The 22,339-nt window shown below is 47.5% G+C and overlaps 1 protein-coding gene across 1 annotated transcript in view; it reads right to left on the bottom strand.

Annotated features, from left to right (window-relative positions):
• The window catches only part of LOC130381283 (WD repeat-containing protein 70), a 44,311-nt gene that overhangs the window by 10,095 nt on the left and 11,877 nt on the right, over positions 1-22,339 (bottom strand). Inside the window, exons 10-13 of the mRNA XM_056588783.1 lie at positions 17,178-17,352; positions 8,263-8,362; positions 7,011-7,095; positions 6,288-6,426 (exon numbers count right to left, since the gene is read on the bottom strand). Of these exons, the coding sequence (XP_056444758.1) occupies positions 6,288-6,426; positions 7,011-7,095; positions 8,263-8,362; positions 17,178-17,352 (499 nt within the window). The remainder of the gene's footprint in view (positions 1-6,287; positions 6,427-7,010; positions 7,096-8,262; positions 8,363-17,177; positions 17,353-22,339) is intronic.

Below are 22,339 nucleotides of genomic sequence, written 5' to 3'. Positions count from 1 at the left end.
GGTTCACATGGAATGCAGAAGGACACGGTACATAGGCCTGGGAAAGCTTGTGTTGTGACTCAGGCCTGTGTGGAACAGAGGTAGGCTTGCGTGGCATGCGTCCATACAGTCTAAATGTAGACATCTGCTTCCCGATCGCTCTCAGGGCTCACTGTAGACCTTTCTCTGCACGACAAAGAGAGGGGAGTGAGAGGAGCGGCCAGGCGCGGGCTCTCCCCGCACACACATGGGAGTGTGTGGCACGCCGCCCTTCCGTGAGACTGAGAGAGGGGGAGTGAGTGATTGAGAGGGACAGAGCAAGTGATCGAGGGAGTGACAGAGAAATATAGAGAGACAGAGAGAGAACAAGTGAGTGAGTGAGAGACATAGAGAGGGAGAGAAACAGAGAGAGAGACAGAGCAAGTGATCGAGGGAGTGACAGAGAAATATATAGAGACAGAGAGAGAACAAGTGAGTGAGTGAGTGAGAGAGAGACGGAGAGGGAGAGAGACAGAGCAAGTGATCGAGTGAGTGACAGAGAAATATATAGAGACAGAGAGAAGGAGAGAAAGCAAGTGAGTGCGTGAGAGACAGGGAGGGAGAGAAACAGAGAGGTAGAGAGACAGAGGAAGTGAACAAGTGAGTGCGTGAGTGAGAGACAGAAATATAGAGAAATATAGAGAGAGAGAGAGACAGAGGGATAGAGAAAGAGAGCGAGACAGAGAGAGCGAGAGAGCGAGAGAGCGAGAGAGAGCGAGAGAGAGAGAGAAAATCAGGCCATGCATGAGGTGGCGGGGGCAGGGTATGGGGATGTGGGTGGTTAAGACCACGACCGGGACGTCCAGATTCTGTGACAGGGCCTGCGTCTAAAGCTGCTTAACGCCCAGCTGTCCAGCTTCCCATCCAGTTCCCAGTGTAAGGAGCCTCCATCACTCACTGTGTATAACACACGCACACACTGTACGTACGCACACACAGGCAACACAGACATGCATATGCGTCATTCGTATGCAGGTTCACACACACACACACACACACACTGTCTGCACACACACACACACACACACACTGTCTGCACACACACACACACTGTCTGCACACACACACACACACACACTGTCTACACACACACACACACACACACACACACACACACACACACACACACACACACACACACACACACACACACACACACACACACACACACACACACACACACACACACACACACACACACACACAGGACTAGACAGATGAGGGTTAATCTGTCCTACACATCACGTGGCAGTCTTAATTGATGATTTAGCAAGATCCAGAAACTGATATAAACAGCATGGCTTATTTTAGCTAATCCCACCAAATATTTATATGACACTATGAAGTCCTTCAACCAAAAATGCGTTGCTGTATTCTTTAAAAGTCACAAAGAAGTCGCTTTCGCGGTAATAAAAACATACTACACCAGGGTAGATCGTAGCATTACAGATGCAGTTGCCTTAGCCAGAAGTTTATAGCCTGTGAAATATTTATAAAAAAATGTGTAAAGTATTGATCTAGTAAGAATACTAATGCTTTAACTATTCTAACCAAGAACCAAGCACCTGTGCGTTTGTGTGCGAGTGAGAGTGTGTTTTTCTGGCTGTGCCTGCCTGCCTGCCTATGCGTGTTTTAGACCACTTTCTATTGAACCTGTTGCTGAGTGGCACCACTGACAGTGAATGGGTAAGGTGTAATAAACAGTCTGTCAGCGTTCCCAAAGTTACACATCACCTTTCATCACGGTGCAGGGAACAGGCAGGAGCGACAACCAGGAATCCTATTCTCCGGAGAGAGAGCGCACTCAATCAAAAGCCCGGTGGACTCACTGTACCGTAACTGTGTCCCTGCTCTAGTGCATAGGAAACCCCTTGGCAAGATCGAGAGAGACCCGACACAGCGCCAGCGGAAAAACCGCCAAAATCAAGATCAAACTGATCTTGATTGGCAATTCAATTCAGACGCACAAAAAAGAAAACGACAAAACTAACAAAACGAGCTGGTCAACAGGCTGACAAGGTTGCAGCAGAATGGGGGGTAGAGGAGGGTGGGATTGGGCTGGGGAAGTGGTTCTGGAACAGAGAGCGGGAGACAGGATTCCACCCCCATCTGGGTCCCCAGGGCGCTACGCAGCACACGGCCCCGGGGCCCAGTCCGGGGCCAGGGGCCTGCCAACCAGATATTCAGAGTACCGTGTTTACACTTAACAAAAGCCCTGTTTAAGTTTCCACTCCGCAAAATAACAGCACATCACGGCTCGAAGGGAGAGAGAGACAGAGAGAGAGAGAGAGTTGATTAGTCTGCGCATTCGGTAGTCGCCCCCCGTTGACCTCCTAGCATCGCTCAACGCCGGCGGCTGGTTGAAATACCACACAAAACAAGAAGAGAGTAAATAAAAGGCAGTTCTCAACACCGATTGTCCTAATATGTACGCTGGTTATGAAACTGGGGTTGTGAGTTATGCAGCGTTCGGCAAGGCGCGCGCTCTCTCTCTCTCTCTCTCTCTCTCTCTCTCTCTCTCTCTCTCTCTCTCTCTCTCTCTCTCTCTCTCTCTCTCTCTCTCTCTCTCTCTCTCTCTCTCTCTCTCTCTCTCTCTCTCTCTCTCTCTCTCTCTCTCTCTCTCTCTCTCTCTCTCTCCCTCTCTCCCTCTCTCCCTCTCTCCCTCTCTCCCTCTCTCTCTCTCACAGCTGTGTTCCTTGGGTAGCCACTAGTGAGTTTGGACTAATGTGTTTTGTGTTGACAGCGAGGCTACGCAGGCCAAGTAGATGCAGTAGGAGAGAAAGAATGCTAGTCTGTAGCACCTTAGCTACAGGCTGTCCTGGGCGAAACATCCATTATACGGTGGGTAATTAATACAAACCAACTCCTGTGAAAGTGTTGTTTTTTCTTATTGAGCGAGGAGCTAGGAGGCGATGGCAAGATTCCCCTTAAAACAGGAGGAGCTTAGCATCAGCAGCCACAAAGAGGGGAAGGGATCCCTGACAGATTCCCACAGCGTCAGTGCTCGGTGTGGTTGAAAAGACCCACCGTTCCAGTGAGAGACATAACTGACTTACAGAAAAAAAAAAAGGGATTGCCAGGAATGGCTGTCTGAATGCCACGAAGCGGGGACGTTTAACGTGTTAGTGTGAACATCTAGGTTCAACGAGAGCTGACACAAGTGGTTTCATCTGCCAAACACATCATGGCGCACTCGACACAACAAAAAGATTTGTCAATATCGTTAGCCAACGCTAAACAAAGAACTGATGACACAGATATAGTTGGAACGCACCTGTGCACACACGCCTCATTAATAAATATAAAATATATATATCATAGACTCCCAAGGAAGTTATATTCTGTGTTGCATTCTTTTCATTCATTAATTGTCAGTGAACACCATGACAACCAGTGACGGTGGTAAACGTTTGCAATAGGCACCCATGATGATAGAAAGGAGGATTTTCTGGCTCAATGTGACAGACCGATTCATTCCCTTATCTCTCAGAAAGCAGGGATAGGAGGGTTTTAGAACCTCCAGCAGCAGCAGCCAGAGCAGGCAGGAAATCTAATAAATATGAGCCAACCAGAGACAGAATCAAAACATTGGCCCGAAGTGAGAAAACAAAGCAAAGGAATACCTTCGGGGGTTACGACAAGCCTCTGGGAATTCATTTACTAACTCAATACAGAGAAACGACAACGATCCATTTCAAATGCACAAGCGGACATCCTGCTTAGGTCAGCATGAGTCTCACCTGGGCCCTGCCCCATGTGACATGACAGGAAGGAGGGGAGGTGAGATAAGCAGAGAAACAGACCCCACTGTAGGTATGTATCAGGAGAGCATAAAACAGCCTCCACTCCCAGAGAGTGTACCTCCCCAGGCCCCGAGAACCCGGGTCTGGGGTTATACAGACTGTTTAGGTAGAGATGATTGGTGGCCCATCCTTTCACTCGGATGCCTGCTGCACCACTTCATAAAGACTGCACTTAGATTCCCCCCCGGCCATCCGAGAGGCAGACCGTGGATGTAAACATAGTAAATAGCTCATTCATCAAGCTTCCCCCCACCGCCACCTCTGAGTAGATGTCACCCAGAAATAACGGATTCCGCTGCAAAAACAAACCTTTGCCACCTTCTGCGGCTGGCCCTGTCGGATGAGGGGTGAGGGCTTGGGGGGTTGGGTGTGTGGACTGGGAGTTATGGAAGATATGGGGGGTCAGATGAAGATCAAGAGTCGATGTGGTTGACTAGGATCTCTTTCAATTTTTTTTGATCTCTTTCAAAACTTCAATTTCAAGTTTTCTGCATTGTTCTTTTGAAAAACTGAAGATAAATGTAGCCTCGTTGGCCAAATTACAGAAACGTTATGCTAACGCCAGCCCGACACTTAGAGCCCAGTTATTGTTGAGCGTTCTAAATGATAATTTCCTTCACAATTTCATCCACACCTTACTCATTGGAGCGAAGGTAATTTGGTGCTTATCGTCCCTTCTTAACCCCTTTAGAAGCATACCAATTATACAGCTATAAAGGAGTTCTGATTCATGCAGAATCATGCTGAAGACAAATCACCTTCTTGCTTTGTCTATTCAATGAATTTGAATTCAGCTTTACAATCGCTGACCTACATGGGCATAGGAGAGGCCCATGTAGGAGAGTCTTATCTATACATGGCAGATCTATGGCTCTAGTAGATTTCCTTACTTCCTCCCTTCTATTAATAACAGCACCATAGTCCTGTCTACACTTTGATACTGCGTGTGCTCATTTACACTCGTACGTACACACACACACACACACACACACACACACACACACACACACACACACACACACACACACACACACACACACACACACACACACACACACACACACACACACACACACACACACACACACACACACACCTAGTTTCTCTTTGTTCTCCTTTCTCTCTCTCTCTCTTAAAAGTTGTCGAGTCAATCCCAATGAGAAAGTGACTGTCTGAGGCGAGAGAGAGACAGAGTTGGAGGCCATTAGCCTACCTCAGACCCCACTGTTATGATTAAACGTACACAGTGGTAAATCTGCCCAAAAGGGGCCGCGGGAACGCAGGGAAGAATAAAGGGAGTCGCACCAAAAAAAGCCAAAGAAAAAAGTGACATGGAGACAGTTTCCCTACGCCTTCCTTTTAGCACCTTCGTCGGGGTGTCTCCCCCAGATGGATTTGGGAGGCATGAGTTTCTATAGTGGCATGGAGTGGTTAAAATATTTTATTGCATCTTTTGTTATCTGATCTTTAGTTTGTTAAAGAGACAGCACCCTCCCAAGCCTTGCGCTTGAATTGGATGTGAAATCAAATCAACCAATGCAATAGCTCTTAAAGCAACCGGCAGATCTCCGTCCAAAAGTTTGCGGTGACGCAAAAAAACGAAAAAAGGTCCCGTTTCCCAACTTTCTCGTAGTTTGGCAGTAAAAAAAGCAGACCTCGTGACATTCCTCCCTCCACTAAACCTCCCCTAGCATTCTTCTCAATTTTATCCCAAAACGGTGATCCAACCAAATAAATTTGTGGCAGGGCTGACAAAATGGCCCCCTCACGTCTCCGCTTGAGGGGAACACAGAGAATAACACTCATTGGTTGGGACACTCGCTCCTGCAGTCCGACGGACTCCATTGTTTTTTATGCTCTTCTCAGGGAGACTGACACTTACTGGGAATGCATAGACGCGCATGGTTTCCATTAAGTGTTATATTTTACAAGACAGAAACTGCAAGTCGTTTAATTCACCATTTCCTGGCTCGTTTTCTGTTGTCCCGTTTAAATCTTTGCCGTCTGTAAGACAGTTAAAGACGAAAGCAGAGGATAACCGATGCAGAGCTGGTTCAGCTCATTGTTGCTGAAGCGTGAATCATTATTTACTCGTTTTCCTACATAGTCATTTTATCTCTGGGCCCAGTTTAGTTGGATAGAAACAATGTCTAATATTAAGCATATGGTATTAGGGAGGCTGTGAATAAAACAATTCAAAACTGCATTTTCTTTGCAGTTCAATATCTTGTTTGTAAATATTTGCACTCAATCTCAATAAAAAATGCCAAATTAATACATTTCCCATTAAACATTATAATATCATTAATTAAATGTCTATCTTCAACTTACAAATATACGCAATACATCCCCTTCCAACTCCAAGACCATTGTCTTCAAGCTACTTGGGCTTTGAATTTCCCCTGGGGATCAATAAAGCACACATCTATATCTATCAATCATAGTGGTCGTTGAGGCATTACTCACTGCGTTGGTCACTTCCACCTCGTAGACCTTCTGGAAGGTGGCTCTGTCGAAGAACACCAGCTTCCCGTTGCCTTCGTTCTTCTTCACTGACGTGCCCGTCAGCACCAGCTTGTCGTCGGGGCTGAAACAGCAGTCTGTCCTGGTAGGGAAATCACAACACACCGTCGGTGAGCTACCATTCCACACGGTTTTATTTCGCAATGGATATTTTTTTGGGTTCTGGTGATGGATTTCCACAAATGGGCACGGCCTTTACGGGTTTGCGAAAACTACTGCAAAGTGTATTAAATAATAACTTCAGTCACGCTCTTGCTCTGCATGCTCCGTCTCAATTTGGTTGGAAGTCAAGCAAAAAAACACAGTCTCCTCAGAGAAAGTCCTTCCATGACTATTTCACATCATCTTTTAATACCGTTAATCAAGAAGGTTTTATTGCTCCGTCTATTGCAACACTCTCCTTTCGGCGCCACCATTGTTTTAGAGAAAGCTGCGGACCGCGACGCTCCCCGCTGCTCATGAACCTCCCTCCCTCCCTACCTCGAGGGTGGACTCCTCATGTCATTTTGTTTCTAAAGGGCTCGAGGCAAGACTGGTGTGCAGAGGGGAACAGAACAAAATCAGGATGGCCTCCCAGGACTGGTAATGGGCATCGATTTGCTTGCGGAAAGGGTCACTCGTCTGAACGTAGATGAGAGGGCGGTTACTGAGAGATGGGTGACTCACATGGTGAAGTAGGTGGTGAGCCCGGTGGCCACATTCAGAGGCTTCTTGAAGTTACGTATGTCCCAGGTCTTCAGGGTGTCGTCACCTGGGAGAGGAGGACAGTAGGAGTCGTGGAGAGGGGTCAGAAGTCAGACAGAGATCGGGTCACGCACCAGCTGCCACCTCAACACCACCGCGTGGACTTGTTACTCATTTTCTCATTGAAACAGTTTCCTTTGTCTTGAGCTCTGTTTTATTTAATGGACACATGTTGGGCACCCAAGGACCCCCTAAGCTTCATTGGAAGGAGGGATCCCTCTTCTTTGTTCCTTCATTCATGATTATGGGAGTTCTTCCTTGTCCTATAGGGTGCTTAGGGTTGGGGGGGGGGGGGGTCGTATAATGTGGAGCCTGTGAAGGCCTTTGAGACAGTTACTGTGATTAAGGGCTATACAAATACAACCAACTCGACTTGATTGACATGACTGCATCTGGTCTCTCCTAATGTTGTTTAAAATGAGACTGCAATGGACAGTAAAGCAGGACCAAATGTTCATTCAATAACCATTTGTTTAATAAAAGTAAGCGATGACTGCTAACAGCCTGTTTATTGGTTGTTTCTATGGTTTAGCCAGTGTTCGAAAGTGCTACCCAAGAGAGAAGCTAATCAACTAAGAGCTCAGAGTAAACAGTGGAACTTTCCACGTATGTGTACGAGTGGCTGATGTTTATTTTGTTGATTGAGTCAAATTTCTCCTTTTGATTTGTGATTAGCTGTTTTCTGGCTGCAGAGGCCAATTTTGTTTGGCATCTGCCAAACTAAACAATAGCACCATAAAATCCCTAAAATTGGAGGCAGCAAAAGGTAATTTCTCAGGCTCCTGAATTATACCGTTATATGACACATTGTAAAGGTGCGGTTAGGGCTGCCAGTAGTTCTCAGGGTGTGGTAAGGGCTGGAAGTAGTTTTATAGTACAGTAAGGGCTGCCATTCGTTTTTTGAGGGTAAGGCAAGGGCTGGCTGTGGTAAGGGCTGGCAATAGTTCTTAAGGATAAGGTAAGGGCTGGCAGTAGTTCTTAAGGATAAGGTAAGGGCTGGCAGTAGTTCTTAAGGATAAGGTAAGGGCTGGCAGTAGTGCTTAAGGATAAGGTAAGGGCTGGCAGTAGTGCTTAAGAATACTGTAAGGACTGGCAGTCGTTTTCAAGGGGACAGGTGGTACATTATGGTATGACCCTCGTTTAAACAGTAAGTAGGTCAGTATGCCGTTGTTACCTCCGCGAGAGGCCAGAGTGGTGCCATCGTAGGAGAAGGCGAGGCAGGACGGGTCGGAGCCCGGGGTGTGGGCCTGCTTGCAGTGGAACTTTGTGTGGACCTGGAGGTGAAAGGAAAATGGAGTTAATTGAATGGGCTTACATTGAGATAAGCCAGTTTAAAATGAGCCATTTCTATGTATCACCAAGGCTACTCACTTTACCTCCTTTAATCCCGTATGACCGTTACGATAGCAGTGTGTGGGAAGAGGCGATGGCTCGTTGGATAACAAATTGAAACTATGCTTTGAACCACTACTTGGATTACACACTTATCTATACTTATCTTACAATATCCAAACTGCAGTTTACGCAAGTACTTATTACCGTGCCCTTGCTTTTGTTCCCTACGGGTGGTAAGCATTCAAAGCCCGACTAATGAAAAAAGACTACTGCATTCAGGACTACTCATCTAAATTACCTGTAAAATTCAATTCTGGCAACAATTTGTGAGTTTGAAATGGTGCGTAATATTACTGGCATGGACTAGCGTGACAGCCCTCAGAAAAGGGTCAGGAAGAAAATGAAAGAATAAAGTTTCTTTTTTTTTTCTGACATGGAAACCCCTTTGAAAATGTTTTTTTCCTCCATGCATGTTGAACTCTGCCACTGCAGTAACATAAAGACCTTTTCATGCTCCCGCTGTTCAAAAACAACATGCGGTTCCCATTTCCTCCCGGGACACGGTACACTATTGGACTCAAGCGAGAGTCAACCACCACCTATGAAAACCTAGCAGCCCGGAACATTATCCACATGCTAAAGCATCCGAAAATGTAGCCTGGCGAGCTCCAGTGGCTGTCCAACAGCTGCTGTTTGGTTGTTTTTTTTAATCAATATCTAGTGCAGCATCACGGTGGCATGGTTTACACCCTCACCATAAAGGCCAATGTTTTATAAAATGCAAGATCTTCGCCGGTGGCCCGTTAAGACTTTCAAGCTTTTCGAGAGCTTGACTTGGGATGCTTTCTTGATACAGTCTTGACACGGGTCAAAGGGAGGTCATAATACTGTATGCATACATATCCCCGATAAACAACGTTTAAATCAAGCACCTGATGTCATAATGTCTTACTTTGGGTAACGAGTACAACTCATGAGTTTAAAGTTAAAATGTTTTTTTTAGCAACGTGTACGTTTGAATTCTTTGGTTTACGAAAAAACTATTATGACCTTTAAGGACATTAAACTCCAGCTGCTATAAATTAAAGGAAATAAATTAGATTATACCCGGATTTGCAGCTAAAGGTGTGAATAGTTAAGTCTGCAAATCTCTATATCTCTACGAGTGCGTTGGCATGTAGAACTGAGAGAGTTCTGAAGACAAATATCCCTAAATTGCATTATAAAATTGGATTATCCCAATAAGGACAAAGAGTTCTGAATGGGGAACAGTTAATTCCATCATTATTTTTAATGACCTTTCAAAAAAGGCAGGAAAATGGAACAATGGCATCTAAACACCCACCAGCCTCTACATTTTGGGAGGGTGGGTGGGGCACAGTGTATCGTCGCTGAGCCATTTTAAAAGCATATTTAGTTCCAAGAATCCCTGAAAACCTCATTCCAACAGGCGTCCACAATGTGGTCTAACCCCCCCCCCCCCCCCCCCCCCTCGCTCCCTGGGCAGATAGACGCCGTTAAACTCAGGTCCGGCCAACAGGTGTCTCCAAGATGGTGGGCCATACCGTGTTACCTCGGTGCTTATTCTGAGTGCTTTACAACTGGAGCGCAGGCGGTGCACAGTATAAACTGGGCCACGGCAAGGTCGCTGTAGGAGGGAGGCAATACCATTCACCCCCTCGTTTAATCTCACACCCCAGAGAATACAAAGAATAGGCATTAAAAGAGAAAGGCACGCAAAATATAGGAGATGGATCCCATAGTTAAAAAAGGGCTTTGCCTAGCACTATATGGTGGATATCTGATATCCTGGATGTAGAGCTGTGCCAAAGTGTAGCTTTAGTTTAACCCGGGCTTACGGCCACGAAGCCAGGGCCAGTTATGGCTCCGAAGGTCGCTGAGCACTGAAAGCACCACAGGTAACTCAGAAGGACATTTTGTGACAGGAATTATGCATCAAAAGCTGCATTGAAAGAGGGGATTACAGAAAACGTGTGCAAGAACGTTGAGGGGCCGATAAGAGAAATGCTGGCTATAAAAGAGAAGGACAAGGGGCTATAGCGAGCAGTGGAGGAGAGCCAGGGAGGAAATGAGTTATGGCGCCCTTAAGATAGATACAAGAAGAGGAAACACGGTCATAAGCACTGGAATCCCAGTAAATGGAAGGGAAGTTATTAACCTGGGGGATAGAGATAACGCCGCTATCCTGTGCTGCAGATACGGCGTTCCCTTTCTTATGCACTGCCTACCGAGCGCTGGCTCACCTTGCTCTGCTGGCGCCCCTTCCTAAAATGGTAATTTTCTGGTGCTTTTTTGTTCACTTTTTTTAAGAAAAGAAATCATGTTGCATGTACTTTTATTTTCACTCATGCAAGCTCTTCTCTTACTTGTGATGTCATTCAACGTTCAATCTATTCCTCGCAGGGGGTATGACTATTGCTTGGAACTCATTACGATTTGAAACCAAAGAGAGGGTTCTCTATGCTTCGAGGGAATCTTAACTCCACTTCGAATGTTTTTAATAAAACAAACAAAACTAAGTAATAAATGATGCAAATGTCAGTGTTTCAAAAGGGATAAGAACTTTTCTTTCCCCCAGCAGGGCTGGCTGGCTGGGTCACCGTTTCTCCCTGCGCTGAACTCCAGATACAAGATAAGCAGCGTTGCTTCAGGGGGGAACATTTTTTGGGACAACTTTCAACATTAAATATTCAGCGTCTACGCCCGTTATCAGAGTTCACAGAGAGAGGTAAGAACGTGTCTGCAAAAGAGTGTGTAGACAAAGTCAAACCAAAGAATTTTTGAGGTCAAGGCAAGACAAATATATGAACATAGCAATCACTCCAGTAATTGTCTTCCAAATATTTCATATCTCGAAGAACCGACCATTCATTAGAGATGCAGACAAACGTGGCATATATTGGATCCATGGTTTACATATAATGATATTCCTTCTCCTATTCCTATGAACCTTTAGCGGTTATGAGGGAGTCTTGTTGGTGTTTGTTGTCCTAATGCCGGTGGGGGGCTGGCAGGTGATACTCCCTTCCTGTGATAATCTATGCGGCCGGCCTGTGAAACATGAGTCGCTTGAAGCTTCTTCACACCTCACAAGTTTCAATCGGATCAGTGTTGGGCTGAAATGACCTAAGCAAGTGTGTGCCTCAAAGTGCAACCTCCGCTAAATTATGAATGTTAAAACACCCAAAACCACTTCATCATTTCCATTTTTTGTTGTACTTTTCCAACATTTTTTTTTACAGTTCTTTCACTTTGCCATCTCCTAGTGCATGCTGGGAGAAGGTGTCAACACAAGTTCCCATTATATCAAAGAAGCATCTTCCACATTCTATTTCCACATCACGTATTGTATTGCCAACCAAAAATTCACACAGGATGAGTAGACGGGAATAGCAGCTACCAATACCAGTCAAATACCAATACTATCACCCATCTTGCCAGCAGGTGACTTCACGTTCAAAAGAACGCAGTAAGAGATATCCCAAGACCCAAAGTCTTCATGTCACGCAGCAAACCTTTCATTTGCAGGGCAATCGTTTGGGACCCAACTGTATTTTTGCAATGCATTTCTACGTGTAGAGAGGTGATCCGCTGCAGCACAATGGAGGGAAGCGTTGCAGTATTACCAGCGTGCGGTCGGATCAAGCACCAAAGTCCTGCAGCGAGGATGGCATTGCAGCATGCACGGCTGTAGCATGCAAGATGCTTTAGCAAACGCGCAACCCCACACACACACAGCTTTGCGAGACACTCTGCACAAATCCACAACTGCGGCGGGGAGGGGGGGGGGGGGTTGGCGTTGGGTTTCAACCCTGAGAGGACGGTGATGATGATGATGATGAGGATGATGATCCACCACAGGCAGAAACTATTCCTGTCGATGCCATCCAAGTGATGTTATATAAATATTGCCCACCACCACCGCCACCAGTCTCCCCCCCCCCTACCCCGCGACGACACACACACCTGAGACACTTTATGATGGCCTGTGGGTCGCCAGATCTGGGATCTCGCCGACCCCTCTACGCTTCAAGGATCAAGTGGCCAAACCACAGCCCAGAACAGCTGCTCTGGTCTGTCATGGAAATCAACAAGTGGCGGGTAGTAACACTGCGTGTGTGCGTGTGTGTGTGTGTGTGTGAAACAGAGAGAGAGTGTGCCCTGCGTGTGTGTGTTCATATTTGATCTCTCACACGAGTGTGCGCGGCCGCGATCCTGACGTGCCTTCTGTGAGTGGGAATACTTGTGTGTTCTTTGGTGTACTTCTCAGCTACACAATGTACCGATAAAGTGAGGCATGTCAGCCCGAGCCCCCCCCCCCCCCCCCCCACCTACACACCCCTATCCCCACCCACCCACCCACCCACACCTATCCCGAACACAACCAGGAGCAGAATAAGAGTATCTTATAGAAAGGTCATTGGAATGCGGTATATTGGTAGCTGTAGTACAGGCAATCTTTTGTTTTAAACCATACATAGAGATATACATATATTTAAATAAAATATATGCCATTCGGGTGATACTTATCCAAAGCACGCGAATGCAGCGCAACACATTGCTAGCATCGGTGGCTCCGATACCCTAATTCCGGGCGGTGTTCATGCGATGCTCAACTAATGGGGAAACCATGCGTCCGAATCCTCTGCTCTACATTTCGCCCCCCCTTGGTAGGACTCCTGGCTCTCCAGGCTCCTGGGTGTCTCTTATGCCGGGTCTTATCTTTTACGACCCAGGGAGGATTTACTGGTTCGCCGTGACGCTGCGCAGAGTCATAATGCTGAGCTGAGGGTCCTGTTAACTCTGCTGACTCCTAACGTACGGGGCCTGTCGGCACCGGCGGCCGATTCATGCGGAAAATAGTAAATACGTTTGACTGGATTGGAACAGGGCAGACTGGGAATCTTGTTAAGCAACCCAACCAAACTAAAGCCGGGATCGAGGCATTGTTGCGTCAGTGGCAAGGAGCAAGAGGTAGAGCCGGGTTATACAAGGGGACGTCTCATTTGTTGAACAAAAAAACAAATTAAAAGATTGTCAGAAGTGATCACGGATTTCCCTTGAGCAATGAAAGCTCCTCCGAGAGCAACGACCTCACCGCATTCCACTGATCTCCTCGGTGATGCTCTGGAGCCGAGGCCAGCACCTTCCACCCAGAGCCCGTTGCCCGGGGCACGGCAGACTGCACTTCACCTGGCAACCATGCAGATGAACCCTGGCAATTTTGGCCTGGACCTCTGAGGCTCTAAGCACGAGCACGCAATCACCGTCTCGGGGGCAGGCCGGCGGAGGAGACCTTCCTGACTCCTATCACTGGATCAATCAGCCCGTGCCAGAGTTCAGGAGTGAGATGTGTCAGCCCCAATAGATGGCCCGCAGGCTGAGCCACAGATCAAGGTCAGGAGTGGGATTGATCTCGTCGGGGTGCATACTCGGTCCATGAGTAATTGGTGGTGATACAGCAGTGAGTAAGGTCTCACTTATCTAGACCAAGAGAGAGAGAGAGAGAGAGAGAGAGAGAGAGAGAGAGAGAGAGAGAGAGAGAGAGAGAGAGAGAGAGAGAGAGAGAGAGAGAGAGAGAGAGAGAGAGAGAGAGAGAGAGAGAGAGAGAGAGAGAGAGAGAGAGAGAGAGAGAGAGACGGAGAGAGAGAGACAGCGAGACCGAGATAGAGAGAGAGAGACAGACAGAGAGAGGAGCACATATAGGACAACTCCTTTTTAGGGCTCATAATTTGAATGTAAAACGTTGGACCGGTGATTCAAAGACCTATATGGTAAGTTGTTATCTCTTTTGTTTATCTGCCTCTCAGGACTTTGTGTCCCATTCAAGTGTGGAAGACAAGGAGGACCGGAGGGCAGTCTTGACCTCTGCATTCAAAGCCTGATAGGCTTGGGAATCTGTGAATCAGGGATCACACACTGTTAATGTAAGCTGCCAGTGGGAGCAGGGTAAATATTTAGCATTAGCGAAGCAGAGGTAATAAATTAAGAGCACTTTTAATAAGGTGCAGTCAGCGGCTATAGAAAGCCCCGTTCAGTTTTAGGGTGGGTGGGAAAGGGCAGAGCGTGGGTGGGCGGGGGCTAAAAGGTTTGCGCTGTGTGTGAACTTGGGTATGTGCGTGCGACGTGCGTGTGAGTGTGTACTGACAGTGTGTGTGTGGGGGGGGGGGGGGGGGACATGACTCAAAGCACAAACGGACGCTTCCACGCTGAGTGAGTTAGTTAGCGAGGGAGAAAAGAAACAAATTCCTCAGTCAAACGCGACAGTGCGTGCCCCCCCCCCCCCCCCCCCCACCCCACCCCCCGCCGCTGATTGTTTTGTGTAATAACCATGCAGCCTACTTCCCCATTTGAATAATCTGGACCCCCCTCAGTGTGCATAATCACGCTGTTCCGACTCGCCGGGTACGGCTTGATTGTCAATGTCATCGCCCTCAAATAACAGAATCGCTCAACCTCATCGAATTGAGGAAGAGGTGGTATCGGAGGACGAAGAATTACAAAAGGATTAAAAAAGGACAGATGTACACAATAAGAGTGAACAATAATAGCACTTCTACAACAATAAATCCTTTATGAGCGTATTAGGAAAGGAATGCGAGTGTGATGTGTAAATACAGTTAGGGAGATATTAGCATAATGAGAAGAATGCGCAGATTTGATTGACAACTTGAGCGGTGTGGCAAACCGACAAATCCTCAGTGGTGGGCAGTCTGGCAAGACGTTTCCAGTTCAAACCACTCAAACACCCTGAAAAACTCTCTCACTCTTCTAAGAGTGTATTAGGGAAGGAATGTGTGTGTGATGTGTAAATACAGTTGGGAAGATATTAGCATAATGAGAAGAATGCGCAGATTTGATTGACATGTGGAGCGGTGTGGTCAAACGGACAAAACCTCCATGGTGAGCAGTCTGGCAAGACGTTCCCAGTTCAAACCACTCAAACGCCCTGCAAAACTCTCTCTCACCCTCCTCCCCATAGCTCTCTAGCCGATGTGAGTTCATGAGTTGTGACAGTACTAAGCAACCGAGTGAGCCACAGGCAGCCCAAAGCCACTTTCTTCTTGATCCCTCCGACGGCAGTGGAGCGCCAGGGGTTTCTCGGTGCTTCCTCGACACGGCCCAGAAGCGTGTCGCCTTGGAAACCCCTCGAGGAAAAGGGAGATTTTTTTTTTTTTTTCCGATGGAGTATCTAATGCGAGCGGGAGCCAGCCAGAGCTGGGAGAAGACAAGAGCGAAGAGGTCTTTCGGAGAAGCCCAAATTTACGGGAAAGGGGGAAATCAGACTACTTATTCATTAGAGGCTCTCGTCAAACAGAGATACGCTCTCTTTCTCTTCAGTCATTTTTTATAAACCGCAGTGAGGCTTAGTCATCTATCTCTTGTGTAAACAGCAGCGATCTGCGAGAGGAATGCGCCCCAAAAGCCAAAACACACTATTAACCTCAACCACCGGGAATGAAGAGAAATGGAATGCGCCCACTTTGATCGCTTAATTGAATAATTAAAGAAGAGTGGAGACGAATAAAAGGAAGAAAGTACAAAGATGGTGATTAGACCTCCATGGATGTCCAATCCAACATCAAACATCACCACTACACTACAACAGCACAGGTCTCAAGGGGACCAGGCTTACACCACAGATGTATGCAGATGTATGAGACAATGACGGGGGGAGTTTGGCACTCTCGATGTGGTTGGGAAACCACACTTATATTTGTCAGCCAATCCAATGGACTCCACAACAGGAAGGGGTGGGGATTTAGAGCAAGGAAGTGCAGACATTGGCCCTCGTTAACCTGGTGCTTCTGGAGTCCAGCCTAAGGTAAATCAGCATTGACGTAGCTTAAGGCGTTAACCGTTTTGAACCGGATCATGTATGTAGAAAGCTGCAGACATTTTCCTGGATGTTCCCAGTTTGAAATCGAAATATGTTTATATAGGTCACATGGGGTAAATATCCTGGCTGGTAATACTTTCCATTCGACTTATCGTTGATCAAGGGGATTTATGGATACGAAAAATATCAACATATGGCCTATGTGCAGCTGAACCACCATTTTAGGACTGGAATTTCAGTTTTTTTTCCCCGAAATATTTCATGCTTGAAAAGTGTTCCAACAGAAAAATGTTCTCTTTTGGGAAAAAAGTTGAAGTCAAGTCATACAGACTAATTGGCGTCCACAAAGCAGGCAGCAGTTCCAGAAGAAAAGGCACAGTACTACTGTAGTACTGGTAAGGAGGTAAGCATCCCAGTTTTCGTTTTCAGACTGACTGGTCTACTGTGCGTGATAGCATTCATCTATTTCAATGATTCAATATTTTCATTTGGGACTGCCGTCTCGATTTGCCCTTTTACAACGCAGCGTGTTTGCATTCCATTATACCCATAACACAACAGATAACAGGGAACGGGCATGGTTTAAATTAGGGCCATTTCCCAAACACAAGCATCACTCTCCCACCCATGGCTTTATTTAACAACATTCGTCCTGTTGTCGTGACCTTTTCAACTTTGATCCCCCTGGCCTGTGACCAGTTGACCCCATGTCTCTGCCGATCCCCCCCTTCTCTCCCCCTCACACCCCACCCAGGGCCATAACACCACAGTCCAAGTTCCCATCCTGGTCTTCTCCTGTCTACTCTCCCCCCTCCCCCCTGGCTGGGTTCTAATATGTGTAGCTGTGGGTGGGGTGGGGTGGGTTGGGGTGGGAGAGGGGGGTAAGTACTCACACTGAGGTTGCGGTCCCAGATCTGGATGCTGCCGTCCTGGCAGCCGGCGGCGATGAGCTTGCCGTCGCGGCTGTAGGCACAGCAGGTGGGCGTGACCTTCTTCCCCTGGAAGGTGCGGGGCTTGAACACCGACTTGTGCTTCTTGTCGTTGTTCACGTCCCACGTGCGCACCGTGCTGCAGAGAGAGAGCGAGAGACAGAGCGACAGACAGTCCGACAGAGATAGAGAGAGAGAGAGCGAGAGTAGAGAGACGGAGAGAAAGGGAAGGAGAGAGAGAGCGACAAAGAAGGAGACAGATAGAGAGAGAGAAACAGAGGGAGAGAACAATTACCACATGGAGCAAAAATTGACAAATTCACAAGAATGAAGAGGCATGAAAAGCACGTGTTTCTTTGTTCTTTTTGATGGAAAGCACAAAGGGCATCAGCACAACTCCACATTTGTCAGCATGTGCCGAGTTCTTCTGACGCGCCCGGCCTATTCTCGGCCCCATTGACAAAACGTGAGCAGTTTACAAATCCCACCGGGGCTTACAGTGAGCCCCTGCAGGGGGAGTATGTGATGGACAACACACACACACACACACACACACACACACACACACACACACACACACACACACACACACACACACACACACACACACACACACACACACACACACACACACACACACACACACACACACACACACACACACGAAACTGAGTGAACAGCAGATCAGGCTGCAAGCCCACGACTGCAGCTCCCAGGAAATCCTGATTCTCTTCCCTACATCTGCTCAACACATTAGCCACCCATACAACCAGGAAGCAAAAGGAATTAAAACCCAAAACATTCCTCATTTAAATGTGTGAGAGGGTTTCAATAGGATGTTTTCTTTTTTGTGGCTGAAGCAAATGCTCGGTAATTTGGCGCAGATATAAAAATTGCTATGATGGCCGTGCGTTGACTTAACATTAACAGATTGTTAATACTTACATTCAGATGTTACAGTAATAACAATAACATATTTTCTCAATATATGAACAATAGCATGAAGCGTTACTACACACTGAACACTGGTAACCATCAACACTGCTCAATTATAAGTCTTGCATCAAACGAAACGAAAGCCGAAAAACCAAGTCATAAATTGGCCCGTCATCCCCACTTAGAATTCCTGGTCACAGACAATAAACAAAAGGACGTCTCTGGGAGAATAACAACAACAAACCCAGCCAACAGGAGTCTTACAGCCTAATACACAAGTAATTTGTGTCGAGACGCCAGCGAGATGATTTAGATCAAACAAGGAAGAACACGCAACCTTTGAACACAACTTCCTGTCTGGAGGAGAAGAGGAAGGGGGAGGAAGGGGGAGGAGGGGGGAGAGTGGGGGGGCATCCTTACAGCCTCCTTTAACATCACTCGTCAATACACTTACCTAGCCATCCAGCCCTTCACCGGCTGTCTCCACGCTACTGAAAACACAGAGAGAGCCCTCGGCTACGGGTGAGGAAGACGAGATAAAATATCGATAAGAGGGTTGTGGAAGGAGCGGGGGGAGACGGGGGACGGGGATAAACAATGTTACGAGAGGAAGCGCGGGGAAGAGTAAGAGAGCGAGGACCCCCCCCCCACCGGCCCCCCGATACCGCCGGCCAGGGCTCCTCAGGACGTCCCGGGCCCTCGTCAAAACACACAGGGGTCAGCCGCCAGTGGTTTACACAAGAAGACGAGGCACGTGTAAACATGCACGCACACACAGACGCACACATACACAGACATGCACACGCACACACACACACACACACACAGGAAAGAGTGTGTCCAAGTGTGTGCATGAGCCGCTGGGTGCTTGAGTGAGCGTGACCCGCGGGGTCGCGGGGGGTCAGCTCCGGCAGCGTAAACACACAGACAGCCAGGGTCTGCTCACGGCTGGGCGGGGGTTACTCCTCTTCCTACGGAGCCAGGGACTGCCCCCCCCCCCCCCCCCCCCCCCCCCTCTCTCCATCCCTTGCCCGCTAGCAGACCGAAACACTGGCGTGACCTTTGTTTGGATAAGTCGACAAAACGACACGAATGCCAATAGTGTATTGGCTGGATGTGTTCCTTTATTTTGGTCTTAGGTTAAGTTAAATATAGATTCAAAGGCTGAAAAAACGAAAACGGTGTGGCAAGGGTGTGGAAATGGTGGTCTAGGATGCTGTTAAAAAAAAAACAGCTTTAATAATGAACTGCCCTTGGCTTACCGGGTACAGCGCATATCATATAGGCTCAGTCCTGCAGGCAGCGACCCGGGTTTGAATCTTGCCCGTGGTCTTTTGCTGCATGTCCTCCCCTCTATCTCTACCATACCTTACTCTCTGTCTCACTAAAAAAAAGAATGAACTAATCCCCTCGACTGTCCCGCATCAGTGCCACCGAATCAGTCGTCCTCCCAGACCGCTTCTACCTGCGTTGCTACGAGGCCGAAACCCGCCATTGTTTCCCTCAGAGCTACATCAGGAGAAGCAAAGACCAGCCTGTGTTTACGTGACGGTGCCCGACAGAGTGTGTCTGCCACCAGGGAAGCGGGAAGGGTTGGGTGGATGTGGGTGGTGTTGGGGGGGCCGGAGGGGAGAGGTCGGTTTCATCCTCCACGTGCGGCATGACGGATGGCTCCACCTGCTGCCCGCCGCAGACTCTCTCTGGCGTGTTTACAGAGGAGCGCGGGCGGCCGTCACGACAATAAGACAACATAACCCTTTCACGTCGCGCACGCCGCCGCCCGGAATGCAATCTATCGTCCATCTCTTTCCAAAACATGGCACTGCTGGCTGACAGGGGGGGGGGAAAGAGAGAGAGAGAGAGAGAGAGAGAGAGAGAGAGAGAGAGAGAGAGAGAGAGAGAGAGAGAGAGAGAGAGAGAGAGAGAGAGAGAGAGAGAGAGAGAGAGAGAGAGAGAGAGAGAGAGAGAGAGAGAGAGAGAGAGAGAGAGAGAGAGAGAGAGAGAGAGACTCGTGCTGCCGCCTCACCTGTCAGGGGCCAGGCGCAGGGAAAGGGCAGGAGAAAGATCATCCGCTGGTTAAACTGATCAGCCTGCCTGGGATCGAACCCGGGGAATCGAATCAGCGTACGGAAATAATGATCGCCGGACGAGGAGAAGGGACCTTCTTGCGAAAACCTTCAGATAATCGAACTTGGTGATTTCATTTCGTATCCAACAAACCCGAAAAGGAAAAAACAAAGCGGTATTCAACAGGAGGTGGTCGAGTTGTAAACGTGACACAAAACCCCAGAGTCGTGCATTCCTTCTCCGTCATTCGCCATTCTTACGGGGTGACAAGGCGTTCACACACAGCGCGGGGACGAATCAAAACATTTGGGCCAATCAGGGGACTATTTACTCAGCCTCTTTCCCCCCCCCTGGTCCCTCTTGTTTTCCCCTCCGTCAGCACCACCCTTTTCCTCCTCCGCTGCACATGCTTAAGAACCCGAGGTGGGAATGTGGCAGAAGGCGAGGCCCATACAGCCCTAGTCGACCATGCACTCTTTTTACGAGGTAGCAGGGCCGTTCACACATCAAACCGAGGGAAGGGGGGAGAGGGGCCCCCCGTTCTGACACAGATTCTATCAGCGCACTAGGGCAATAGGTCTGGTGTTTTTGGTGGTGCTGGTGGTGGCTTTGACCACCCCCTGAGATGGAGGGATAAGGTGGGGGAAAACCACTAATAAACAAGAGGATAATCAAGAGTTTGGGGGTTTTGTACAAGGGTTTTATAACGCCTCTTATCAGCAAGATAACTGATGTAGCAGGGGAGAGATAAAGGAGATAAAGCTGTCAAAAAGGAGAGGAGTGGAAGACGTCGAGCAAAAGAGAGAGAATCACTGCAGTCCAAGCATGTTGAGGTATTAAGACACTAACAAACAGACATTGTTGTTATTTGTGGTACCAAGTCGAAAGCGGAAAACATGTTGAAAAAGAGCTCGGTAATATCGCTTGGCTATAAAAAACAAGGCCAGGACACTAATTTTACGATTACTACTATTACCAGTGGTTGTTTCATTGGGCGATGAAACGACCACACCGAATTGCCAGACTCCTGGATTCAGTGCCATGTACTTTGCTAGCATCATTATCCCAGACAATCCCAATGAGAGCAGGGCAGAGTGCCTTGTTGACTTACTGGATTCAAAAGATGACTTCAACATTCATACTTTCCATTTAGGGCCATCCATGAGCGAAAAAGTACACAAACACATTGATTTAGTTGGTCTTTGTTAGTCTACTTTGCCAAACTGGTCGCGTTATACATTCACATTCCAATATAATGGATCATATATAACTTAAAAGCTATTTTATTTTACACAAGATTGTTTTTTTTATAGCCAATAAAAATGGGTGTGTGTTATAAATTGTGAGTTTCATAAAAAAAGTAAAAAGCTAGGTTGATTTGCCTAAGCAACAGGCATATAAATGTATTGTAAATACATGTTCATGTGATTGATTGACCAAACGTTTTCGATTTGAATTGTTTGATCTTAAGTATGACGGGAGAATTGGTCACATGCTTCAGTAAACTACAGATAGTATAAGTAAGTAAGGACAAGTCCTTTATTCATCCCTTTTTTAGGGGGAAATTCTTCCTCTGCATTTGACCCATCCGGGTAGCCGGTGAACACATACACATACAGAGGTCCACACACGTGGGGTACACAATTACAGGTGCACACGCAGGTACACACATGCAGTTACACACATGGGGGCACACCGGCACTCCCGGAGCAGTGGGCCACCGCGATGCAGCGCCCGGGGAGCAGGGGGGGTTTCAGGTGCCTTGCTCAAGGGCACCTCATCCGTGGAGGTTCGGGATTCGAACTGGCCACCTTCCGGTTACCAGTCCAACTCCTTAACCAGTATACCACGGATGCCCCCAAAGTAGAGGCTAGATCCCTTTTTGGGATACCACAAATCATAAAGAATTGTTCAAAAGTAATACAAATGTTTAGAATAGACCCTAAAGCATTCCGTAAATCGCAATCCATTACAGTGTCAATGACACTATGACACAATGAAGGTCAAGTTAAAAACACAAATTGTATTAATATAAATGAGAGATTACCGCATAAGTGGCGCCCCCTATTGAGAGACCAGCTTTAGCAGTTCCCTCAAAAGGATGCTCTCCATAGAGACACACA

This window comes from Gadus chalcogrammus, chromosome 4 (genome assembly GCF_026213295.1).
Source record: "Gadus chalcogrammus isolate NIFS_2021 chromosome 4, NIFS_Gcha_1.0, whole genome shotgun sequence".
Taxonomy (NCBI): domain Eukaryota; kingdom Metazoa; phylum Chordata; class Actinopteri; order Gadiformes; family Gadidae; genus Gadus; species Gadus chalcogrammus.
Note: the sequence above shows the minus strand (reverse complement) of the source record. Positions and strands in the feature narration are given on the sequence as shown.